The sequence below is a fragment of the Chaetodon auriga genome, chromosome 23 (genome assembly GCF_051107435.1).
Source record: "Chaetodon auriga isolate fChaAug3 chromosome 23, fChaAug3.hap1, whole genome shotgun sequence".
NCBI classification, from domain to species: Eukaryota; Metazoa; Chordata; class Actinopteri; order Chaetodontiformes; family Chaetodontidae; genus Chaetodon; species Chaetodon auriga.
This window is the reverse complement of record NC_135096.1, coordinates 19223468-19242551: the sequence shown is the minus strand read 5'-3', so window position 1 is coordinate 19242551 and position 19084 is coordinate 19223468. Positions and strand designations below refer to the sequence as shown.

At 45.4% G+C, this 19084-nt stretch overlaps 3 protein-coding genes across 5 annotated transcripts; 2 read left to right on the top strand and 1 right to left on the bottom strand.

Moving 5' to 3' along the window:
• Positions 1–12: 12 nt before the first annotated feature.
• On the top strand, positions 13–3281 carry eef1b2 (eukaryotic translation elongation factor 1 beta 2). The gene is made up of 7 exons (XM_076723235.1): positions 13–228; positions 1362–1484; positions 1620–1752; positions 1839–1905; positions 2371–2496; positions 3012–3079; positions 3157–3281. The coding sequence occupies exons 1-7, from the start codon at positions 149–151 to the stop codon at positions 3241–3243; spliced, it is 684 nt and encodes a 227-aa protein (XP_076579350.1). The 5' UTR covers positions 13–148; the 3' UTR covers positions 3244–3281.
• A 1009-nt stretch (positions 3282–4290) lies between these two features.
• On the top strand, positions 4291–9962 carry zdbf2 (zinc finger, DBF-type containing 2). Of its 3 annotated transcripts, none has more exons than XM_076723231.1 (11): positions 4291–4411; positions 5366–5465; positions 5910–5950; positions 6059–6089; positions 6666–6762; positions 6868–7025; positions 7150–7819; positions 7961–8086; positions 8164–8540; positions 8839–9001; positions 9081–9962. In XM_076723231.1, the coding sequence occupies exons 3-11, from the start codon at positions 5929–5931 to the stop codon at positions 9960–9962; spliced, it is 2526 nt and encodes an 841-aa protein (XP_076579346.1). In that variant the 5' UTR covers positions 4291–4411; positions 5366–5465; positions 5910–5928. The 3 variants fall into 3 exon arrangements, with proteins under 3 accessions (XP_076579346.1, XP_076579349.1, XP_076579348.1); XM_076723234.1 differs by having other exon boundaries at positions 4307–5465; positions 7150–7609; positions 7706–7819; XM_076723233.1 differs by having other exon boundaries at positions 4308–4601.
• A 1622-nt stretch (positions 9963–11584) lies between these two features.
• On the bottom strand, positions 11585–17962 carry dytn (dystrotelin). The gene is made up of 14 exons (XM_076723012.1): positions 17894–17962; positions 17374–17448; positions 16739–16943; positions 15206–15363; positions 14955–15034; positions 14805–14876; positions 14566–14729; positions 14353–14464; positions 14077–14204; positions 13762–13924; positions 13591–13643; positions 13373–13514; positions 12019–12475; positions 11585–11724 (listed from the first exon to the last, which is right to left on the bottom strand). Exons 1-14 carry the CDS (start codon positions 17910–17912, stop codon positions 11585–11587), a joined length of 1968 nt encoding a protein of 655 aa, XP_076579127.1. The 5' UTR covers positions 17913–17962.
• Positions 17963–19084: the final 1122 nt, after the last annotated feature.

The window sequence follows — 19084 nt, the reverse complement described above, 5'->3', positions numbered from 1 at the left end:
CAAGTCATCGGTGAGGAGGAGGAGCGGTGTACGGTGAGGAGGGGTCTGTCTCCGGCTATAAAGCCATCTCCTCCCGCATCCTCCCTCCTTCTTCTGGCTTCTCGGCCGGCGTCTTAATCTTCTTTCTCCGTAGCGGTTCCTCTTCATCATGGGCTTCGGCGACCTGAAATCAGCCTCCGGCCTCAAAGTGCTAAATGACTTCCTGTTGGACCGCAGCTACATCGAGGGGTAAGTCCCGTAGTGCCGGTAGAAAACGGTAAAAACTCCGCTCCGTTTCTCCGCTGCAGAGACGCTGCCAGCTGCCGCCGGCGCGGCCATCTTGGTTCTGCACTGAGCTAACAGTTAGTTAACAGGCTGTTAGCGGAACTAAGAGTTAAAATGTGAAAAATAAGCCGTCAGGAAGCTTTAAAGTGTATCCGGCTCAGTCTGAAAGAAGTGCGAAATGATAACTGAAGGCGTCAAGTTTAGTTTTATTTTTAGTCGATGTAGCTGTGAAGAGTAGTTTTATGCTAGTGTTAGTTAGCATCGAGCCACATGGTGCAAACATGCTAACTGTCGCCATGTTGTTATGTGTCGTAATATGCAGTGGGACAGTCTGTTTTAACTGCAGCACGTTTTTACTTAAATACAGATAAAGACTTAAAATAAATATAAATAAGAGCAGTAAGAATTTAACCTGAAAATATAATCTGAAGTGTGTCTGAAACCGCGTTTTTGGTTTTAAAAGGTGAGCTCCAATATTTTTGATGTTCTTATTCAAACAGTTGAAATGGACGAAAATGTAAATTATAGATGTCACGATACTGTAGGTTACGTGCACATGCAATGCGCACGTTCAGTCATTGATCACTGATCGCTGAAGTCTAGTTCTTCAAAACGAGCTTCACCTTCAGGTGGACGCTCTCACAATCATCTGGACGTGTTCTTCGAGATGTGATTGATTAATCACTTTCAGTACAAACTGAAGTTTAATGATGTGTGTCAGTAAACTCTGGCCAGTATGTTTCATCTGAAGACAACAGACAGAAATCAATGACTAAACTTGGCCTCGCCTGATCGTCCAATCAGTGAATCAGAAGAGTTTGTCAATCAATCGTTCTGTCGGTCAGACATTTCATCGTGCCATCATGTTCCAGATCAGCGGACTGAAGGGAAATGAGTGAACGTCTGTAAAACAGCTGCGTTTATTTCTACTGATCTGAGAACAGAATCTGAATTAACTCAAAATCAGAAGTTAGCATCAACTCAAATCATGACGCTTCAGATTAACATCAGTGGAGCTAACCTCGCAAATTTTTAGCATTTTCTGTGAAGAGCTGACAAAGCCTGTGGCTGGGTTTAATGATGTCTCCTGTCCTCAGGTACGTCCCGTCTCAGGCCGATGTGGCGGTCTTTGACGCGATCTCATCCCCTCCCTCAGCAGACCTGTGTCACGCCCTCCGCTGGTACAACCATATCAAGTCCTACCAGAGCCAGAAGAACAGGTAGGTGTGTGTGTGTGTGTGTGTGTGTGTGTGTGTGTGTGTGTGTGTGTGTGTGTGTGTGTGTGCGCGTGCGGGCGGGCGCGCCTGCATGTACCACGCATCAGTGAAGTAAGCCCCGCCCCCTGCTGTCATCAGTCTTCCAGGTGTGAAGAAGCCTCTGGGTCAGTATGGCCCTGCAGGTGTGGCTGACACCACCTCTGGCTCCGCTCCTGCCTCAAAGGACGATGATGATGATGATGACATTGACCTGTTTGGCTCCGACGACGAGGTGAGGTCGCAGTGCTGTCACTGAGACACTTTATTTGTTGTTTCTGTTAGACTTGTCTCAAGTATTCCCTGATTCACTTCTTGCAGGAAGACGCAGAGGCAGCCAGGCTGAAGGAGGAGCGTCTGGCAGAATATGCCGCCAAGAAGGCCAAGAGTATGTTACAACACGCCGATCACATGATTAGTTAATTGGACAAATGCTCTGCATAAGGTGCCCGCATCATGTGACCGATCAGGTCTAGAATCAAGTTAAATCAGAAAGAGCACGTATCAGACCGGATCAGTAGTCTGATCTCAGGTCTGCTGGAAACAAACGCAGTTCGTTCACGTCGCTTCTCCTCAAGTGAATGATTTATTAACAACACTGATCAGAATCCACAGAATGATTACAAAAACATTCCAACAGACAAGACCTGACATGTCATAGACGTGATAAAATGTAATGTCAAGCTGACATCTGTTCTCCGATTGGCTGACTCTTCATGATGATTAACCAATCACCATCTTTCGGCTGACCGCCTGATGGACACCTCGTTTACCTGAGAGAGTCTTCGGCTTCCCAGTAGTGTTTGTGGTGCTGAGCGGTTTCTATGGTAACTGACTCCTCCCCCTCCATCAGAGCCCACCCTCATCGCGAAGTCTTCGATCCTATTGGATGTCAAGCCCTGGGACGACGAGACAGACATGGCCAAGCTGGAGGAGTGTGTTCGCAGTATTCAGATGGACGGGCTGGTCTGGGGACAGTGTAAGAAAACTACACAGTACCACATACTGTACTATGTTCAGTACTGCACACACTGAGGTGGAGGGTACCAAAACTACAGTAATAAGATACACAAAGTACATCTATGTGGAGTACAAGTATTTTGAATATTTCAAACTGTTCTCAGTAACATTTTTTTTTTGACACTAATTTATCAAAATAAATGTCAAATTTCACCATTTTTCCATGAGTAATTTATAAAGTTTAGTAGTTTTTCTTTTTTCTTTTTTTTGTTAGAGTAAAATGTAACATTCAATAGGCTCTGTCGTTATTGACGAGTGATCGATCGATCGATGGGAGCAGGCGAGTCTCTGCAGACAGAATGATGATGATCTAACTCACCATCTTTCGGCTGAACATAAGATGAAACTTTCAGATCTGAAAGCTCTGCAGAGTTATTGATGGTTTCCAAACTGACGTGTTCACTTCTCATTTGACTGATACGTATTGATTGGCTCTGCAGTTTGAGGCGTTTCCATTTTATTTCCTCTCTGTAGCCAAACTGGTCCCAGTGGGTTACGGCATCAAGAAGCTGCAGATCAGCTGTGTGGTTGAAGATGACAAGGTGAGCACATGTAACTTCTGGGCTTTGGTTTGTCGGGTTTGTCCTTTAAAAACATGTTGTAACTTCTCACCTGTCAGGTGGGCACAGACCTCCTGGAGGAACACATCACGGCTTTTGAGGACTTCGTTCAGTCGATGGATGTTGCTGCTTTCAACAAGATCTGAAAACAAACATCTGGTTAATAAAAAGCACTTCAACAGAATCGAGTCTCTGCTTTTATTGTGAAGGTCTCAGTTCTACCAGCAGGTGGCGTGACGCCAGTTTCGGACTGAGGTGTGTTGGATGGGTGGATTCAGAAACTGTCAGCTTATTGGAGAGCCTGCCAGTCAGAGTTCAGGGACAAAATGTGAAATATGGACAGTTTGTTTTCCTTTTTCTGGTCTGTTCAGAGTTTGTAAATCTGTTGATTCTGTTCTTAACAGGAGGTCCTGTTCCTCTTTTAGGTCAGTTTAATTTCCCGACATGAAGGTTCCAAAGTAATTTTTCTTTGTTTTACCTAAAACAGTTCGATGAGAAGTCTAGAAAGTTCTTCTGACTCTAAATTTACTTCTGATATTCAAAAACATTTTGATGTTTCTTGATTTTCTTGCGTTCACTGTTACAGCACCTGTGGGACACGCTTTGTGGTGATTTTTTTTTTTTTTTGGTGTAGATGAACACTTCAGAAATCAGAACTATAGAGAACACATGGACTTATGTCGTAAGCAAATGTTTGATATTTCACATCTCTTCACGGTTAGCCTCCTTTAGCTTTGCTCTCAGTCGTCGATCATCTGATTCGCTCAGACTTGTCATCTTGATGGCTGATTTCTGAAGCTGCTGACTGTGATGAACTTCTCTGCAGCAGAGGGACCTCCTGGTCTTCTGCCCTGGTTCAGTCCTCATGAGAACCAGTTTCTTCAGAGCCTTTGATGCTTTTTGTGACTGATCTTGAAGATACATTCAAAGTTCCTGAAACTTTCTAGACAGACTTTCACGTCTTAATGATGGACAGAAATTTCACTAAATGGTCTTCTGACATGTCTCACCTGTTACCTGAGGATCAGGCCAGGTGACGACGTCATGAAGCTGCCATCGAGGCAAACAGTGACGACTGAAGAACCTAAAATATTTCTGTTCTGTTTGAAACTCGTCCATCGACTCTATGTAGTTTCCTTTCTGACCTGTCGGCGGCAGCATGACGCTGCTGTTGTGAGACAATTCCCGCTGTGCAGGAGATTAAACAGCAGAAGAAGAGCCAGACCGGAAACTAAACACAGTGGCAGAGCAGCGCGCGACGGAAGAAGATTTTAATCTGCGTGAAAGTAAACAACAACAAGCAAACAGCTGCAGGTAATCAAACGGATCGATTATCGATTATTCAGTATGTGGGTCATTCACCTGAACAAGCCAATCACCTTCTCTATCGGACGGCTGTTCAGCTAACGGTCTAACAGCATGCTAACAGCTAGCCGGCTGCTAACGCTAACAGCCGCTGTAACGGTGGAGACACGTCACCGTCAGTGGAGTCACCATGGTTACTGTGAGTGTTTGTTAACCCGGTGTTAATCCAGCTTTTATGAACTGGGTTTAAACTAGAGATGTTAGCGCTGCAGCTAGTTAGCTTCACACAGCCAGCCAATCAGAGAGCAGTGTGGAGCATCAGCCAGTCACAGCGGAGTTGTACTCTGATAGGTCCACGTCAGAGAGTGGGCAGATTCTGATTAATCATTTACTCATTTATTTTCTATGAATAATCGATCACAACACAGGGAGTTGACCTGAAAGCTGTGAAATGTTTGTTCAGGAGTTTAACTGAGCTCTGTGACTGTGATGTGGACGTCTCCAAACCTTCAGAGATAAAGAGCCAAAATTAATTATTCATTCAAATTAAGAATTGGTTTGTTGTGATCAATCTATTAGAAGTCGATGACAGCAGCAGACTCTGTTCAGACACGCTGATCACATCTATTGACTGATTGATTGTTTTCTTACAGACTAATAGATTATTTAATGAACTGATTCATCCATCACTTTATTTTCTGCAGCACGTCTGATTTCGTTTCACTTTGATGTCATCAGTCATAACTGCAGATTTCTATAAACTGACAGAAACATTAATCAATCAGTAAGTTCCCGTGTTCCTCCATCAAACTGAACGTTGTCTCCTTTTAATTGAACTTCAGACTGTAAATCTCTTTCATCATTCAGATTTCTGATTTCTGATTTCTTTCTCCAGCTGTTGTGTTATTAGGAGCATGCTAACAGCTGTTAGCATGTACCCTGTTAAATCACGTCTTTCTTCAGGCTCATGGACTCTCAACCCGAATCGCTCACCTGGTTACTGTTGGTTACAGCATGGAGTGCACTGATTGGACGGTTAACTCACTGACTGCACTGCTTCCAGGTGAGACTCATGGCATAATTAATGTTTCTCTGTTAATGTTATTGTGCTCATTTCTACAAAGATCAGGCAGAAAGACGCTGTGAAGAAAAGTGAGATTTGATTTGATGAAAATTCAGTTTTATTGTAAACTTTAGTTAATCGACATTATTTCTTCTCCGCTGTATCACTTTAAGCTTTTATTCAACGCGCAGCGTGCTGCTGCTCATATATTTGTGGCCATATTTGTTTGGTTTTCTCTTTAACCTTAAGAGTTTTCAGTAGTAATTCTGGCTTGGATGTCTCATATTATACTCTATGAAATCTGATGTGACTCGACACGTAAAAACACACAGTTTGAACCTGAGGCAGCTGTAGCTGCCCAGTGATATTCTCAATATGAAAGAATAAATCTGGTATTTAAAATCTCTGATGCTGATGTGTGATCACATGTAAAACCTTTTTCAGATCTCCAGTCAGCAGCAGGATGTCAGACTCCTCTGATGAAGGTGAAAACTCAAACACCATCACAGTCACATATTTTATATTTCATTCACCACACTGATTATACTGTGTGTGTGTGTGTGTGTGTGTGTGTGTGTGTGTGTGTGTCTCAGATGACCAGAGGAAGGTTGAATCTACAAGCAGGTGAGTTACCTGTTAATCATTCTCATTACTGATCAGAGATGGTGGAAGTCTTAAGGTTCCTCCACCAACCAAACTCTATTCGGTTTTCTCAGAATTTAAGAAAACGCAGCACTGATTGTGATTTTAATCTGCCAAATATGTTTTCGATTAATCAATGATTTATTTAGTCTATGAAATGTTTGGTAACCGTGACAAATGTCTTCAGGTGTCTTGTTTTCTTCAGTTTACTGTCACGTACCAAAAGAAAGGCATCAAAAACAGCCAGAAGCTTCAAGTTGTTTCCAGTTTTGGTTGATGGTCAGAATATTTGCAGATTGATTTGAACTGAATAATTTTTTCAGCTGTTTGAGTGTTTCTGGACCTTGTCCTCTCGTTGTCTCCTGTTGTCATATTTCGTTGTGACACGTGATACATAAAGTCTTTCTGGACGTGTGGTCGTAGTGCTGGTTGTTCGAGGGGACGGGACATGTTCCATTCAGCTGGTTCAGCTTTGAGGATCTAAGTGTTCATAGAAGGTGTTCCTTTAAAAACTGAATGCTGATTCAAAGGTTTTTTCTTGCTCGCTCTGGCTGACAGGATGTGGGTGGAGTCTCAGCCGGGTCCGTCCAGGTGTCAGCCCAGCAGGCAGGGTTACTGTGGGTACTGCAGAGTCCTCTATAGCAACCTGGACCAGGTACGGACACCTGACACAGACTCTATCTGTCCACCTGAATCTGACAACTGAAGCTGTCCAATCAGAATTAATGGCACAGAGATGACATCATCCATGTCTTCTCAGCACCTGTCCAGTCTCAGACACCTGGATTCTGTCCGGGCGTCCTCCCGAGGCTCCAGCACCACCTCCTCTGCCAGCAGCACTAGAACCAAACTGACCCTGCTGGAGCGCTTCCTGTTGGACGTCCAGCAGCACCACCCGCACCTCTACAAGGACCCCAGGTAACTAACACAAACACACCTCTTTGTTACCTGACTCCAGGTGATTTAAACACACCTGCCCTGCAACAGCGTGCGTATGCACCTGTGTATGTTTGGTTTGGTGATGTGTTTGTGTCTCCGTCAGGCCGTCTCACGCTGACCTCCCGTCTGTCTCCGCCCCTCCATCGCCGCGGGAGGAGCTTGATGAACTCTGTTACTCTGACAACGACAGCCGGTCGCTTGGCACCCGTGAGCGCCTGCCTAGCTCCGACGATGCCTCCTGTCAGATGGCCAATCAGCAGAGAGATGACCCCACACACAGCCAATCTGGAATCACAAAGGGGGCTATTCAGGAGATGGATGCACCAATCAGAGAGCAGGAAGAAGGAGGAACCGTTGCCACAGGGCACACAAGCTCGTCACACACACAGACCCAGCCTCCATGTATGGAGGCCACGCCCCCTGTCCACAGGAAGGCCCACAGGAAGACGAACAGGAGGAAAACCAGTGACTCCTCGTCCTCACCGCCCCACATGTGTCCAGACCTCAGCTTCAGGCCCCTCTCAGAGCTGAGGCCGGGCCCCTGTCCAGACTCCGGACCCCAGGTCCCTGCGCAGCTGAGGCCGGGCCCCCGTCCAGACTCCGGCCCCCGGGCCCCTGCGGAGCTGAGGCCGGCCCCCTGTCCAGACTCCGGCCCTCAGGCCCCTGCAGAGCTGAGGCCCTGGCTGAGCTGGCAGAAGGAGAGAAGGGAGGCTCATAAAGAGGAGGCTTTCTCCTCGGACCACACCGACCCCGTGGACCAGACCATCGAGGAGGTTTGTCCTTCTGTTCAGTCGTTGTTGATGTTGTTCATCTTGTTTATCTTCAGCAGTCTGCAGGTGAAGCCAAACAGATTCACAGGTGAAGTAAAATGTGCAAAAGGTTAAACGATGTTTTACGTTCATGTTGGACATCAGGTGATCCAGATGTGCTGTTATGGCTTCAGTTCCACTACCTGCCAGCAGGAGGAGACGGACAGCTTCCACTTCAGCCTTCCCCTCTCCATGGAAACACAAAGTGATGACTGGGACTCACCTGTACAGGTAAGAGTCAGTCCGGCACCAGCTTCGGAGATTCTGTTGTTTTGGGTTTGTGGTAAAGCTGGAACATTTCTCTCCAGGCAGTTTTACAGCGAGGACGAACACTCAGTGACACACTGCCCTCACAAACACCTGCCCAGGTGAGCAAGATAGTCGAGCAGGACCTCAGCCGTCTGATGGACGTTCAGGTGGACCTGGAGGACCAGGTGTACTCGCACCAGCTTGACTCTGCCCTGCATAGCCAGCGGCGAGCGGGGGGCGGAGCCAGGCCGCTCGGGGGTTTCTTGACTCTGCCGATAGAGGAGGTCCTGCCGGCGCCGGCACATATCCCAGAATCCTTCAGGGGGAAAACCTGGGCCCAGATTGAACAGGAGGACGAGGAGAAGGTGGACAAATTGGTCCAGCAGTTCAGACGGCAGAGATTCATCTGCTACTTCGACAGCGAGTCCCTGGCCAGGTATGATATCGACTCACCTGTACTGTTACATACAAAACATACCATCGGTGATAGACTCTCTTCTGCATGTACTCTGATTCTTACTATACTCTGATTCTTACAGTACTCTGATACTTACTGTACTCTGATACTTAGATCGACTGCTGTGGACTTGTTCTGTAACACACATGCTTGTATTTTGGATTTTTAACACACTGGATGTAATCTTACTGTAAAATACTGCAGTACACGAACTTAAACTATATTTTCAAGTAAAGTCACTGAACTTTTGTGTTTCTGCTGATGTCATCACTGTCAGGTACGGAAGGAGGAGCCAAAACAAGAAGGAACGTGACGAGAACAAGGAGGTGGAGCCAGAGAGTGGCGTCCTGCCCTTATTGGACTGTGAAGAAGATGACTCAGCATACATCACAAGGAGGAGGAGAAAGAGGCGGGCCTTCAGAGTGGCATCCAGGTGTCAGGTGAGAATGACGAACAGGTTTCAGTATCTGGAGTCATTTTCTGTTGGTAGAAAAATGACACCTGTGTTTGTTCTTTCAGGTGGTCAAAGTCAGTCACAGCACTCAGACTGTCCGACTGGTCGTCCCGGCTGTCCGTCAGGCGGATACGGAAGCCCCTCCCATCAGTGTCCCTGCAGCCAATCAGGATGCAGCAGAGAGGACTCCTGATGCACAGATGTGGCACTACCTTCCTCCGTCATACTCAAACATCATCACACCTCTGCAGACTCGCACCTCTCTGGTCTACCTGCTCTGCTCCCCCTCAGTCCCCGCCCCCACCTACACACCTGCACCCGGCTCTGCCCCCAAACGCTGCAGGAAGAAGAGGCGTCCGCTGGATCTGCAGGGGTTAAAGGTCAAATACAAACGACTTCCTGTCCGGTTCTACGACCCCAGCAGCAATCGCATCCTGAAGAATCCCCCTAAAGGCTTCCTGTGGCGCCGCGGCTCCAGCCTGCCGCCACCCTGCGTCCGTCAGCTGTTCAGAAGTCTGAGTCCAGACCTGAACACGGACAGGCCGCTGGGGGAGGGGGCAGCAGGGTCCTCCAGGGTCAAAGGTCAGAGGTCATCAGACACCGCCTTCAGCCACGCCAGCAGTTTCCTCCTGAGCACACTCAGTAGGGACTCACAGTCTGACAAAAAAGACACAGTCAGGAGGCGGGGCAGGACGTCTCAAGCCCCGCCCCCTTCACCCCACAGCAGGGCAGAGAGGGGGAGGGGGGGGAGGAGGGAGAAGACACGTCCCCCACCTTCCAAGAGAAGAACCAGGGCTCAGGTCACACCCCTGCAACCCAGGAGAGAAGGCCTGCGACGGGCAGGACCCGGCAGGAAAGTCCCTGGCTCAACAGGCCCGCCTCAGCCTCCCTCTCCCCGCCGGGGGAGGGCCCGGAGGGGGCGGGGCTGCGAGAGGACTCGAAGGTAGCAGGATACTTGGTCAGGTAGCAGAATATTTGTCCAGGTATCAGAACACCTCTTCATGTAGCAGAATAGCTGTCCAGGTGCCAGAGCGCTATTTGGGACACCTGTTCAGGTAATTGCCTCGTTTAGAAATCCAGACGACAGAAGTTGCCTTCGCTTGACACCCAGACGTCAGGAAATTAAATGATCCATGAATCTTGATGTGATTATTAAACCTGGTGGATCCGGACACAAATGAAGATTAGGTCTACGTCAGTGACTGATGAGGCATTCAGGGTCCGTCTGTAAACGAGGCTGCTGGACTTTGTATGGAAATTTATTGATGTCAGTGTTAAACTGGAATCATCTCATCAATCTGAAAGTTTCATTTTACATTTGTGTGTGCGGATGAAAAACAATTTCTAAGAACTTTTTCATTTGCTTTGCCAAATTTCTAATTTCTCTTTCATGGATAGAACATTTTTTGCTTCATCTGACATTTTGTCAGAAATGACAGTTTCAAACATGAACGTTGGATTTTCATTTTTGAGGTTTTCATCAGTAAAATAAAAAGAATTGGAAGAGGGAAGATTAAGTGTTGTCAGACATGAGGGAAATGGAAGAAATTGCATTTTAAAATGTAAATTTAAAATAAAATTTTGTCCTGCAGCATTAATATGACATGAATTTTGCGACACATCACGAAAATATAATTTGATTTTAAAAGTGTCTGTGGATCATGAAACTGAAAATAGATTTTTTAGATTCAAATCTTAAACATCAAAGTTCGTTTACATTTCTGTTTATGTGGAAATCTGAAAATGTTTTTCAAGTGATTGACAAAAAAATGGATTTTGAGACTAAAGCAAACAAAAGCAAGCAAACAGCAAAATAATTGAAATTGAATGAAACAATAAAAGACGAGTAGCTCAGATAAAAAAATAGAAGCATTAAAACGATGAAATAGACAAATAAACTAATTATACCGAAACACTGAAATGTTACTAAAATGGAACAAAGTCACGATGATGATGAATTACATAGTAGAATAATAAGACTCTGAACGCGACGTGAAGCCGTTCTCAATGGATGTTTTTTAGTTTCCCATCATTTAAGTGTTGACATAACGGTGTGTCAGGCAGCCATGCATCCACAGTACTTGGAATTTCCCCTTGCGGGACGAATAAAGAGGTGTTGAATTGAAAAATATCACATTTTGCTTTGAATCTCGTTCCACCAGCTCAAAGCGGAACCACTGACGTTCTGCTCTGCTGCAGATCTGAGAGCCGTCCTCGTTCACGAAGTCCAACCTCGTGAAGCCTTGAAGCAGGTCTGATGTGGGTTCTGGTCTCAATGAGGACTCGAGCAGCAGAACATGGAGCTGATGGTTCTTCAGCAGGAGAACGTCAGTCATGTCTTTAATCAATGCTCTGAATAAACCACCAGAATGAAAAGAAATGACCTGCACACAAATGGAAAATGAAGCTTGAATGTGATGAAATCATTTCCTGATAATGTTGGCAGCTCCTGTGACACCCCTGAGGTGTCAGGTGAAGTGGTACCTTTTCTTCAGGTTTTGTTGTTGTCTGATTGTTGTTGATGTCTTTTTATACCTTTACACTCATGTTTATTTAAATATCAATAAGTTCATGTTGAATAAACAGCTTTTATAACCCGAGTACGAGTCACCTGGTCATCCATGTTTGTTCCCACGGCGTCCACCAGGTGATGTATGGAGTTGCCCACCTGGTCTGCAGCCTCCAGAAGCTCCGCCCTCTTCCTGACACCTAGAAACAGAAACGTAAAAGCATGAAAATTGTTTAATGGTGTCAGACTTTGTTTTCATGACGTGAAGTTCAGTCCAGGTTCCTGTCTGAACTTCGCTGCTGCTTCATTTACCCAAACTGAACTGAGTTGGTTCATTTTCTGTTTCTTTGGATTCAACTTTCCTCTCTGAGGTTTTCAACCTAAATGTCTGGAGATGAACATTTCTACGTGCTTCGTGTGATTTCATTTCCTTCGTCTTTATTCATTCCTGACGATATTTACAGTAAATCGTTCATTGGTTCTGTGTGACTCACCTGTCTGTCTCTCTGTCCACCTGTCTGTTTCCATCACAGTCTTCAGTCTGTCCACCGTCTCCTGCAGCAGCTCCTCTGGACTACATGTCCCACAATCCTCTTGTTCAGACAGACAGGCATCCTCTTCCTGTGGTTCCGCCTGCTCTGCTCCATTTTGTTGTTCTATTGGTTGACAGAGAAACCTGTCACATGCAGACTCCTCCTCTTCCTCTTCTTCACAGTGGATGTCATGTAACCCAGGTGTGTCCAGGTGCATTGTGACAGATGGAGTTTGTAGTTCTTCCTCACTCCACTCCTCCCCCTCCTCCTCTGTCTTCAGCAGCAGGTCTTCATCCTCCTCTCCCTCATCCTCTGTGCTTCTCTGTGTGTCACATGTTGGCGTGCCATTTTCTCTCTCTGTGTCAGCGCTTTGTGGCGTGTTGTCGGCGTGTTGTCGAGACTCCATCTTGTTCAGAGCCTGAATGAGGAAAGTTGAAGAACTGTTAGTCATCTCTTGCTCCCAGCATACATTTCAGCATTCTATCAAACAGCCAATCACTGACCTTTAAATTGACTAAACATTCACAGTAGATTCAGTGCATTTTGGATTCTCAGAAACAAAGTGGACTTGCAGGTAAGATGCTGAGGTGATGAAGGCTCTGGAACACGTTCATGCAGTTCAATGTCATTGTGTACTTTGTAAAGCTATTTTAATAAATGTCAAAAAAAAAAACTCTGATTTTCCCTCAGTTTGGCTTAAAAATCCTGGAGCTCAAACTGAAACATTGGAAAAATGTTTTTAGGAGTTATTACAACATGATGTTTAGAACATAAAGCTTATCGACAAACATGAAGAGAAAACATCCCTGAAGGAGATCCTCAGACCTCACTGTTCAACACTGAAACACACACCGGCAGTGAGCTGATGTTAGCGTGCTAACGTGCTAAACTAACATGGTACACATAGTTCACGTATAAAAACTTTTAATTCCTCGTTTGGCAGCTTTACTTCGATAAATATAAGACCTCCATCACCAGCGAGCAACTGTGAAACATGGTCAAACACTTTCCAGAAGAAAGACTCTTTCACCCCATGATGATGTCATCAAACCTCACAAGTGACATCACACGCTCAAATAAAGTTTTTATATTCTTACTTCACAGCTGGGGTTCAAAAACCTTTCATACTCATTTGACTTTTCTTACAGTGGACTGAATCCTACAACACATTTATGGTTATCTTTATGTTCATGTTCATGGTTATTTTTATGTTCATGGTCATCTTTCTATTTGTATTTTGTTGTATTTATAGTTACATTCTTCTCACTTATTCCGGAGCTGCTCAGATGTTCAGATGTCACCTGTGTGTGGTCACCTGTGTGAGCATGCCCTGAAGACAGAGGTTGTGCCCTCTCAACTTTTCCATAGAAACTTCCATCTCAGAGCACCTGTCCTCCAGGACGCCCTGCTCTGATTGGACGGTGACCCGCCAGGACTGCAACTGCTGCTCCAATAGCCTGAAGATAAACGAAGCAGAAGTTGATGACCTGTACCTCCAGACCGCTCTGTGATTGGTTGATTGTGGTTCCTCACCATCTGTCTCTCTGCAGGTTTCTGACTTCAGTCAGCAGAGCGGCCGCATTCCACTAATCGACAACAACAGACATTCTGATTACAAAACATTATCATTGGAATTGTATTGTAACATTCAACAAGGAGCCGTCACTGTGAGCACATTGACCCTGGTGATGTCATCAGAGTCACCTGCGGAGCCGGCATCTCCTCGTCGGTCTGCAAAGCTTTAGAGGAAGAAGAGCAGGGAGGAGGCTGCACCAAGGCATCATGGGAAACACCTCTGTTAGAGGAGGGACTATGACTGACAGCTGAGGCGGCCAATTGTGTTGAGGAATCAGAGGGGGGTGGAGCACTAAACAAACAAATCAATCAACAAATCAACAAAAACTTCAGTTATAAAAAGAGTTTAACGAGTTTGATGTGCGTTTATTTCAAGACCTCTTCAGTTAAAAACATTAAACGAATGTTGATGTCTGTTATGTTGTGAAGTCACACCTGACTCACCTGTTTTCTCCTGGCTCCACCCACAGCATGACCCTCCGACTGTCAGCCTCTCTCTGAGCGTATCGCCGTGGTAACAGGGCGCGACGAGTGCTGTGCACTAATGAGGACAGAGACTCTCTCCAGGTGGGCTGAGAGACAGACTGAAGGTTAAGAAGTGAATCTGACAGGAGGTCTGCCTGTACCTGTCTGTACCTGTCTGTGTGTCTGTCTGTCTGTCTGTCTGTCTGTACCCATCTGTCTGCCTGTGGACTTACCTGTGTGTCTCTCTACTGTTACCTGTGAGCAGAACTCGAGCACTGGGTGGTGAGTTTTGTGTTTCCTCGTCTGTCTGTCCGTCAGAAAGCAGCTCTGGCACACGTGGACGTTCACACACTTCATACACCGATACCTGAACACACACACACACACACACACACACACACACACCTTTAACCTTCAGTGCCATTTTAAAGTCATTGTTCCACCCATAGCTGGACGATGCGAGGTCACCTGAGTCCGGTGATGGGGAGGGTCTTGCAGGTGTGGCAGCGGACGGCGTGACTGACATTACGACTGACGGACAGGCGGTACAGAGTGGGTAACCATAGCAGCAGGCGGGGCTCGCTCTGCAGCCATGACAGCACATGCTCTTCACTCGCTGTTGGGGTCAACACCTGTAAACACACGGAATCAGTACGTCACCATGACGACCACCAATCACCTGCAGCTGAAGTTCTCTGTGTTCTCACCCCATTAAAACACGACGTCACCGCTGCCTCAAGGCTGCTGAACACTCCTTCTTCCTGTACTGCTGCAGGAACCTGAACACACACACACACATGACAGAGAGAGGGGGAAGAGACGAGCATGCTGGGAAATGCAGTTCTTACTGTTTTTACCTGGCTGAGGTCCTTCAGTAATGATCTGAGTCCAGACCTGCTGACGGATCCTGAACTGTTCTCTGCAACACTCAGCAGAGCTGAAGGACACAAAGAATCAGAGCACATTTTTCTGAAGGAGCGTCGGTACTTTATTCTGAGAGGGCAAACAAACGTCAGTGAGGGAAAATTTATTGTTTCAATTTGGTCACAAAAACTGATGATGATAGTAAAGAACAGTCAGTAAGACACACAGGCAGACTGGTCCTCACCTCTGTATTTCAGCAGCAGCATTTCAGCAGACAAAGCGATGAGAGCAGTTTGAAGAGAAGCAGCTGATACACAACCCACCTGAGCCCTGAACCACACACACAGAAACACACACTGACATTTAAAGCCTGCAGATGTATAAAGATACACAGGTTTTATTCACAGTATGATCGATTCAGGTGACAGCAGGTGCTGCTGAATTTCCCTGTTTGGCCTCAAATTGGCACTGCTGTTACTCTGAGGTTGAACTCACAGACTTGTTAGGAATTGGGCAAGAAAGAGCTGCAGCACCTCGCCCAGAAAAGGGAAACCCGGCCTCCTCCTGGAGCCAGACTTGGGAGGGGAGCTCACAGGCCAGGCCTTGACCAATGAGAATCAGCCAGGCTCACCCTCAAACTGTATGGAGCCACCAGCTGCAGGGATAGGCATTGTGGTCGGGCTTTGAAAAAAAAAGGCTGTAGGCAAAGATGGGGACATCAGCTTGTTGACTCCTGGCATCGTAGACTGATCCTAGGGACATGGAATTTCACCTCTCTGGCGGGGAAGGAAGAGCTGGCAGGTGTTTTAGATGTCCAGGAGGGAGGACAGGGCGGCACCAATGATCTTTCCAGCTGTATTCACTCTGTGCTGCAGAGTCTCGTAGTTGGAGGTGGTGCAGCTTTCATACCGCACAGTGACACAGCTGGGCAGGATACATTATTTCTGCACCAAATTGGTCCTCCTCGATCCTGTAGTTCATCACGTCGTTGTTGCTTTTGTGACCCACCACAGCACTCTCATCCACAAAACAGCTGCAAGTTTCATCATCATCATCGTCCCTACCATTTGATATAGTATCCAGGTTGAGAACCCCAGACAAAAGAATGAGATTGGGGATACAAGGGGCCAAAGTAAGTTTCCTCAGTAGAGTGGCTGGCCTCAGCCTTAGAGATAGGGAGCTCAGACATCTTGACTACGCTCAGAGTAGAACCACTGCTCCTTCACATCGAAAGGAGCCAGCTCAGATGGTTTGGGCATCAGATCAAAATGTCACCTGGACAACTTCCTTCAGAGGTTTTCTAGGCCTGTCCAAGTAAGAGGAAACACCATTGTAGACCAGACCTTGCAAGAGGGATTGCATATCTCATCTGGTCTGGGAACACCTCAGGATCCCCCACACAGAGCTGGAAAACATTGCCGAGGAGAGGGATGTCCGGAATCCCCTGCTCAGCCTGCTGCCACTGCGACACAAACCCGTGTAAGTGGAAGGAAATGGACGAGGAGCAGGAAAAGCACAGGTGTTACGCATGACATTAATGATGGCTTCGTTCTAGTCAGTCAACATGACAGCGAGCCAGCATGCATAGCACCAGCGCTCTGAAACCCTGTTTACCCTGCATAAGACAAGATAGACTTTATTGATCCCACACCGAGGAAATCTGGTGCAAATGCATCACATACATTTATACCCTGCATCATATGTATTTATACACAGTATAGTATGACTTTCATACTGTGTAATACTTCTGTATAGAGTGTGTAAAATTTAGACTGACCGGTCGTACAGTTTGAACATCAGACCACAGGTCTTCTCTGGAGCCTCCACAGTCACATGACCTGGCACTTCCTGTGACACGCTCTGGAACATCCTGTTCAGAGTCTGGGTCACTTCCTCTCTGTTTAGCCCCACGTCCTGCTGCAGCTTAGCTCCGCCCAACGAGCTGAATGCCGCTGTGACGTGTCGAACAAACACGACGTCCACTGAAAACGCACAAACACACTGCAGTGAACACTGACTTACAGTATACACACACACACACACTGCTATGACACTCACATGATGATTTTTGTGATCATTTTATTTTCGGTTAGCACCACAACTGAAGACAAGAACAAACACATAGTTTGTGTGTTTGGAGGACTCGTTGGATATTGAAGAGAAGGAGTATACAATGGAAGTACTATAAATACACAGAGTGTCCATGATAAGTATTGTACTTAAACTAATAGTGCAGTACTGTCTCAAGTGTCCCAGTTGTGTAATTTAAGTATTGTAAATGTAAAAGTAATACGGAATCATGTATACCATACCAAGGATATAATGTAAGGAAGCAGTCTCACATGAAGTTAGTACAATATATACTCTCATATAATGTGAAACACAATGTTGTACTAATAAAGAATGACTGACAGTGACAGAGTTTCTGCAGTGACAGAAGCTTCATGGAGACTCTATAGACGGATGGACGGATTTCATTCAGCCCCTCTGAAGGAAACAAGAAATGAAAATCAATAAAACTCAACAAAATAACAATGAAAGAATCTTTATGTTTACATAAAAGCATCCTTATCTGATCAATTTACCCCTAAAATCACTTCTGTAAGACCTGTAAAAAAAAAACTAAAAATAGCAGAAAAATGTTGTTTTCTTGTTCAGTTTCATGACTTGAAGCCTAACCATAACCCTCCACATAAAGATCTATTTTACTATGTCATACGTGAGATAAGTAGCTTAACCACAAAATACCACATCAAGTATGTTTGGTGTTGAGTGCAAACTTAAAAATCTTGTTTTATACAGTAAATCTGATTTTAACAAGTCAGAGTCAAGTTTCGCATCAACACATGCACCCTGTTTGTCCGTCGCAGAGCAGTGTACTATACAGTCATACACAGCACAACACAGTAGAACACAGTGGAGACCAGTTTACCGATGCTGTCCAGATCCATGACGAGTTTTATGTTCCGTCAGTCTGGAAACACAAACATCAGGATACGTCTTCATTCATTTCACACATCTTCACACATTCAGTGTGGATCAGAAAACAAACAGAAACATTGAGCGTGGATCAGAAAACAAACAGAAACATTCAGCGTGGACCAGAAAACAGAAACATTCAGCGTGGATCAGGAAACAAACAGAAACATTGAGCGTAGATCAGGAAACAAACAGAAACATTGAGCGTAGATCAGGAAACAAACAGAAGCATTGAGCGTGGAGCAGAAAACAAAGAGAAACTTTCAGCGTGGACCAGAAAACAAACAGAAACATTCAGCGTGGATCAGAAAACAAACAGAAACATTCTGCGTGAATCAGAAAATAAACAGAAACATTCAGCGTGGACCAGAAAACAGAAAAATTCAGCGTGGATCAGAAAACCAAGAGAAACAATCATTGTGGATCAGAAAACAAACAGAAACATTCAGCGTGGATCAGAAAACAAACAGAAACATTCAGTGTGGACCAGAAAACAAACAGAAACATTCCGCATGAATCAGAAAACAAACAGAAACATTCAGCGTGGACCAGAAAACAGAAACATTCAGCGTGGATCAGAAAACAAACAGAAACATTCAGCATGGATCAGAAAACAGAAACATTAAGCGTGGATCAGAAAACAAACAGAAACATTGAGCGTGGATTAGAAAACCAAGAGAAACAATCATTGTGGATCAGAAAGCAAACAGAAACATTCGGCGTGGATCAGAAAACAAACAGAAACATTGAGCATAGATCAGGAAACAAACAGAAACATTCAGCGTGGATCAGAAAACAAACAGAAACATTCAGCGTGGACCAGAAAACAGAAACATTCAGCGTGGATCAGAAAACAGAAACATTCAGCGTGGATCAGGAAACAAACAGAAACATTGAGCGTAGATCAGGAAACAAACAGAAACATTGAGCGTAGATCAGGAAACAAACAGAAGCATTGAGCGTGGAGCAGAAAACAAAGAGAAACTTTCAGCGTGGACCAGAAAACAAACAGAAACATTCAGCGTGGATCAGAAAACAAACAGAAACATTCTGCGTGAATCAGAAAATAAACAGAAACATTCAGCGTGGACCAGAAAACAGAAAAATTCAGCGTGGATCAGAAAACCAAGAGAAACAATCATTG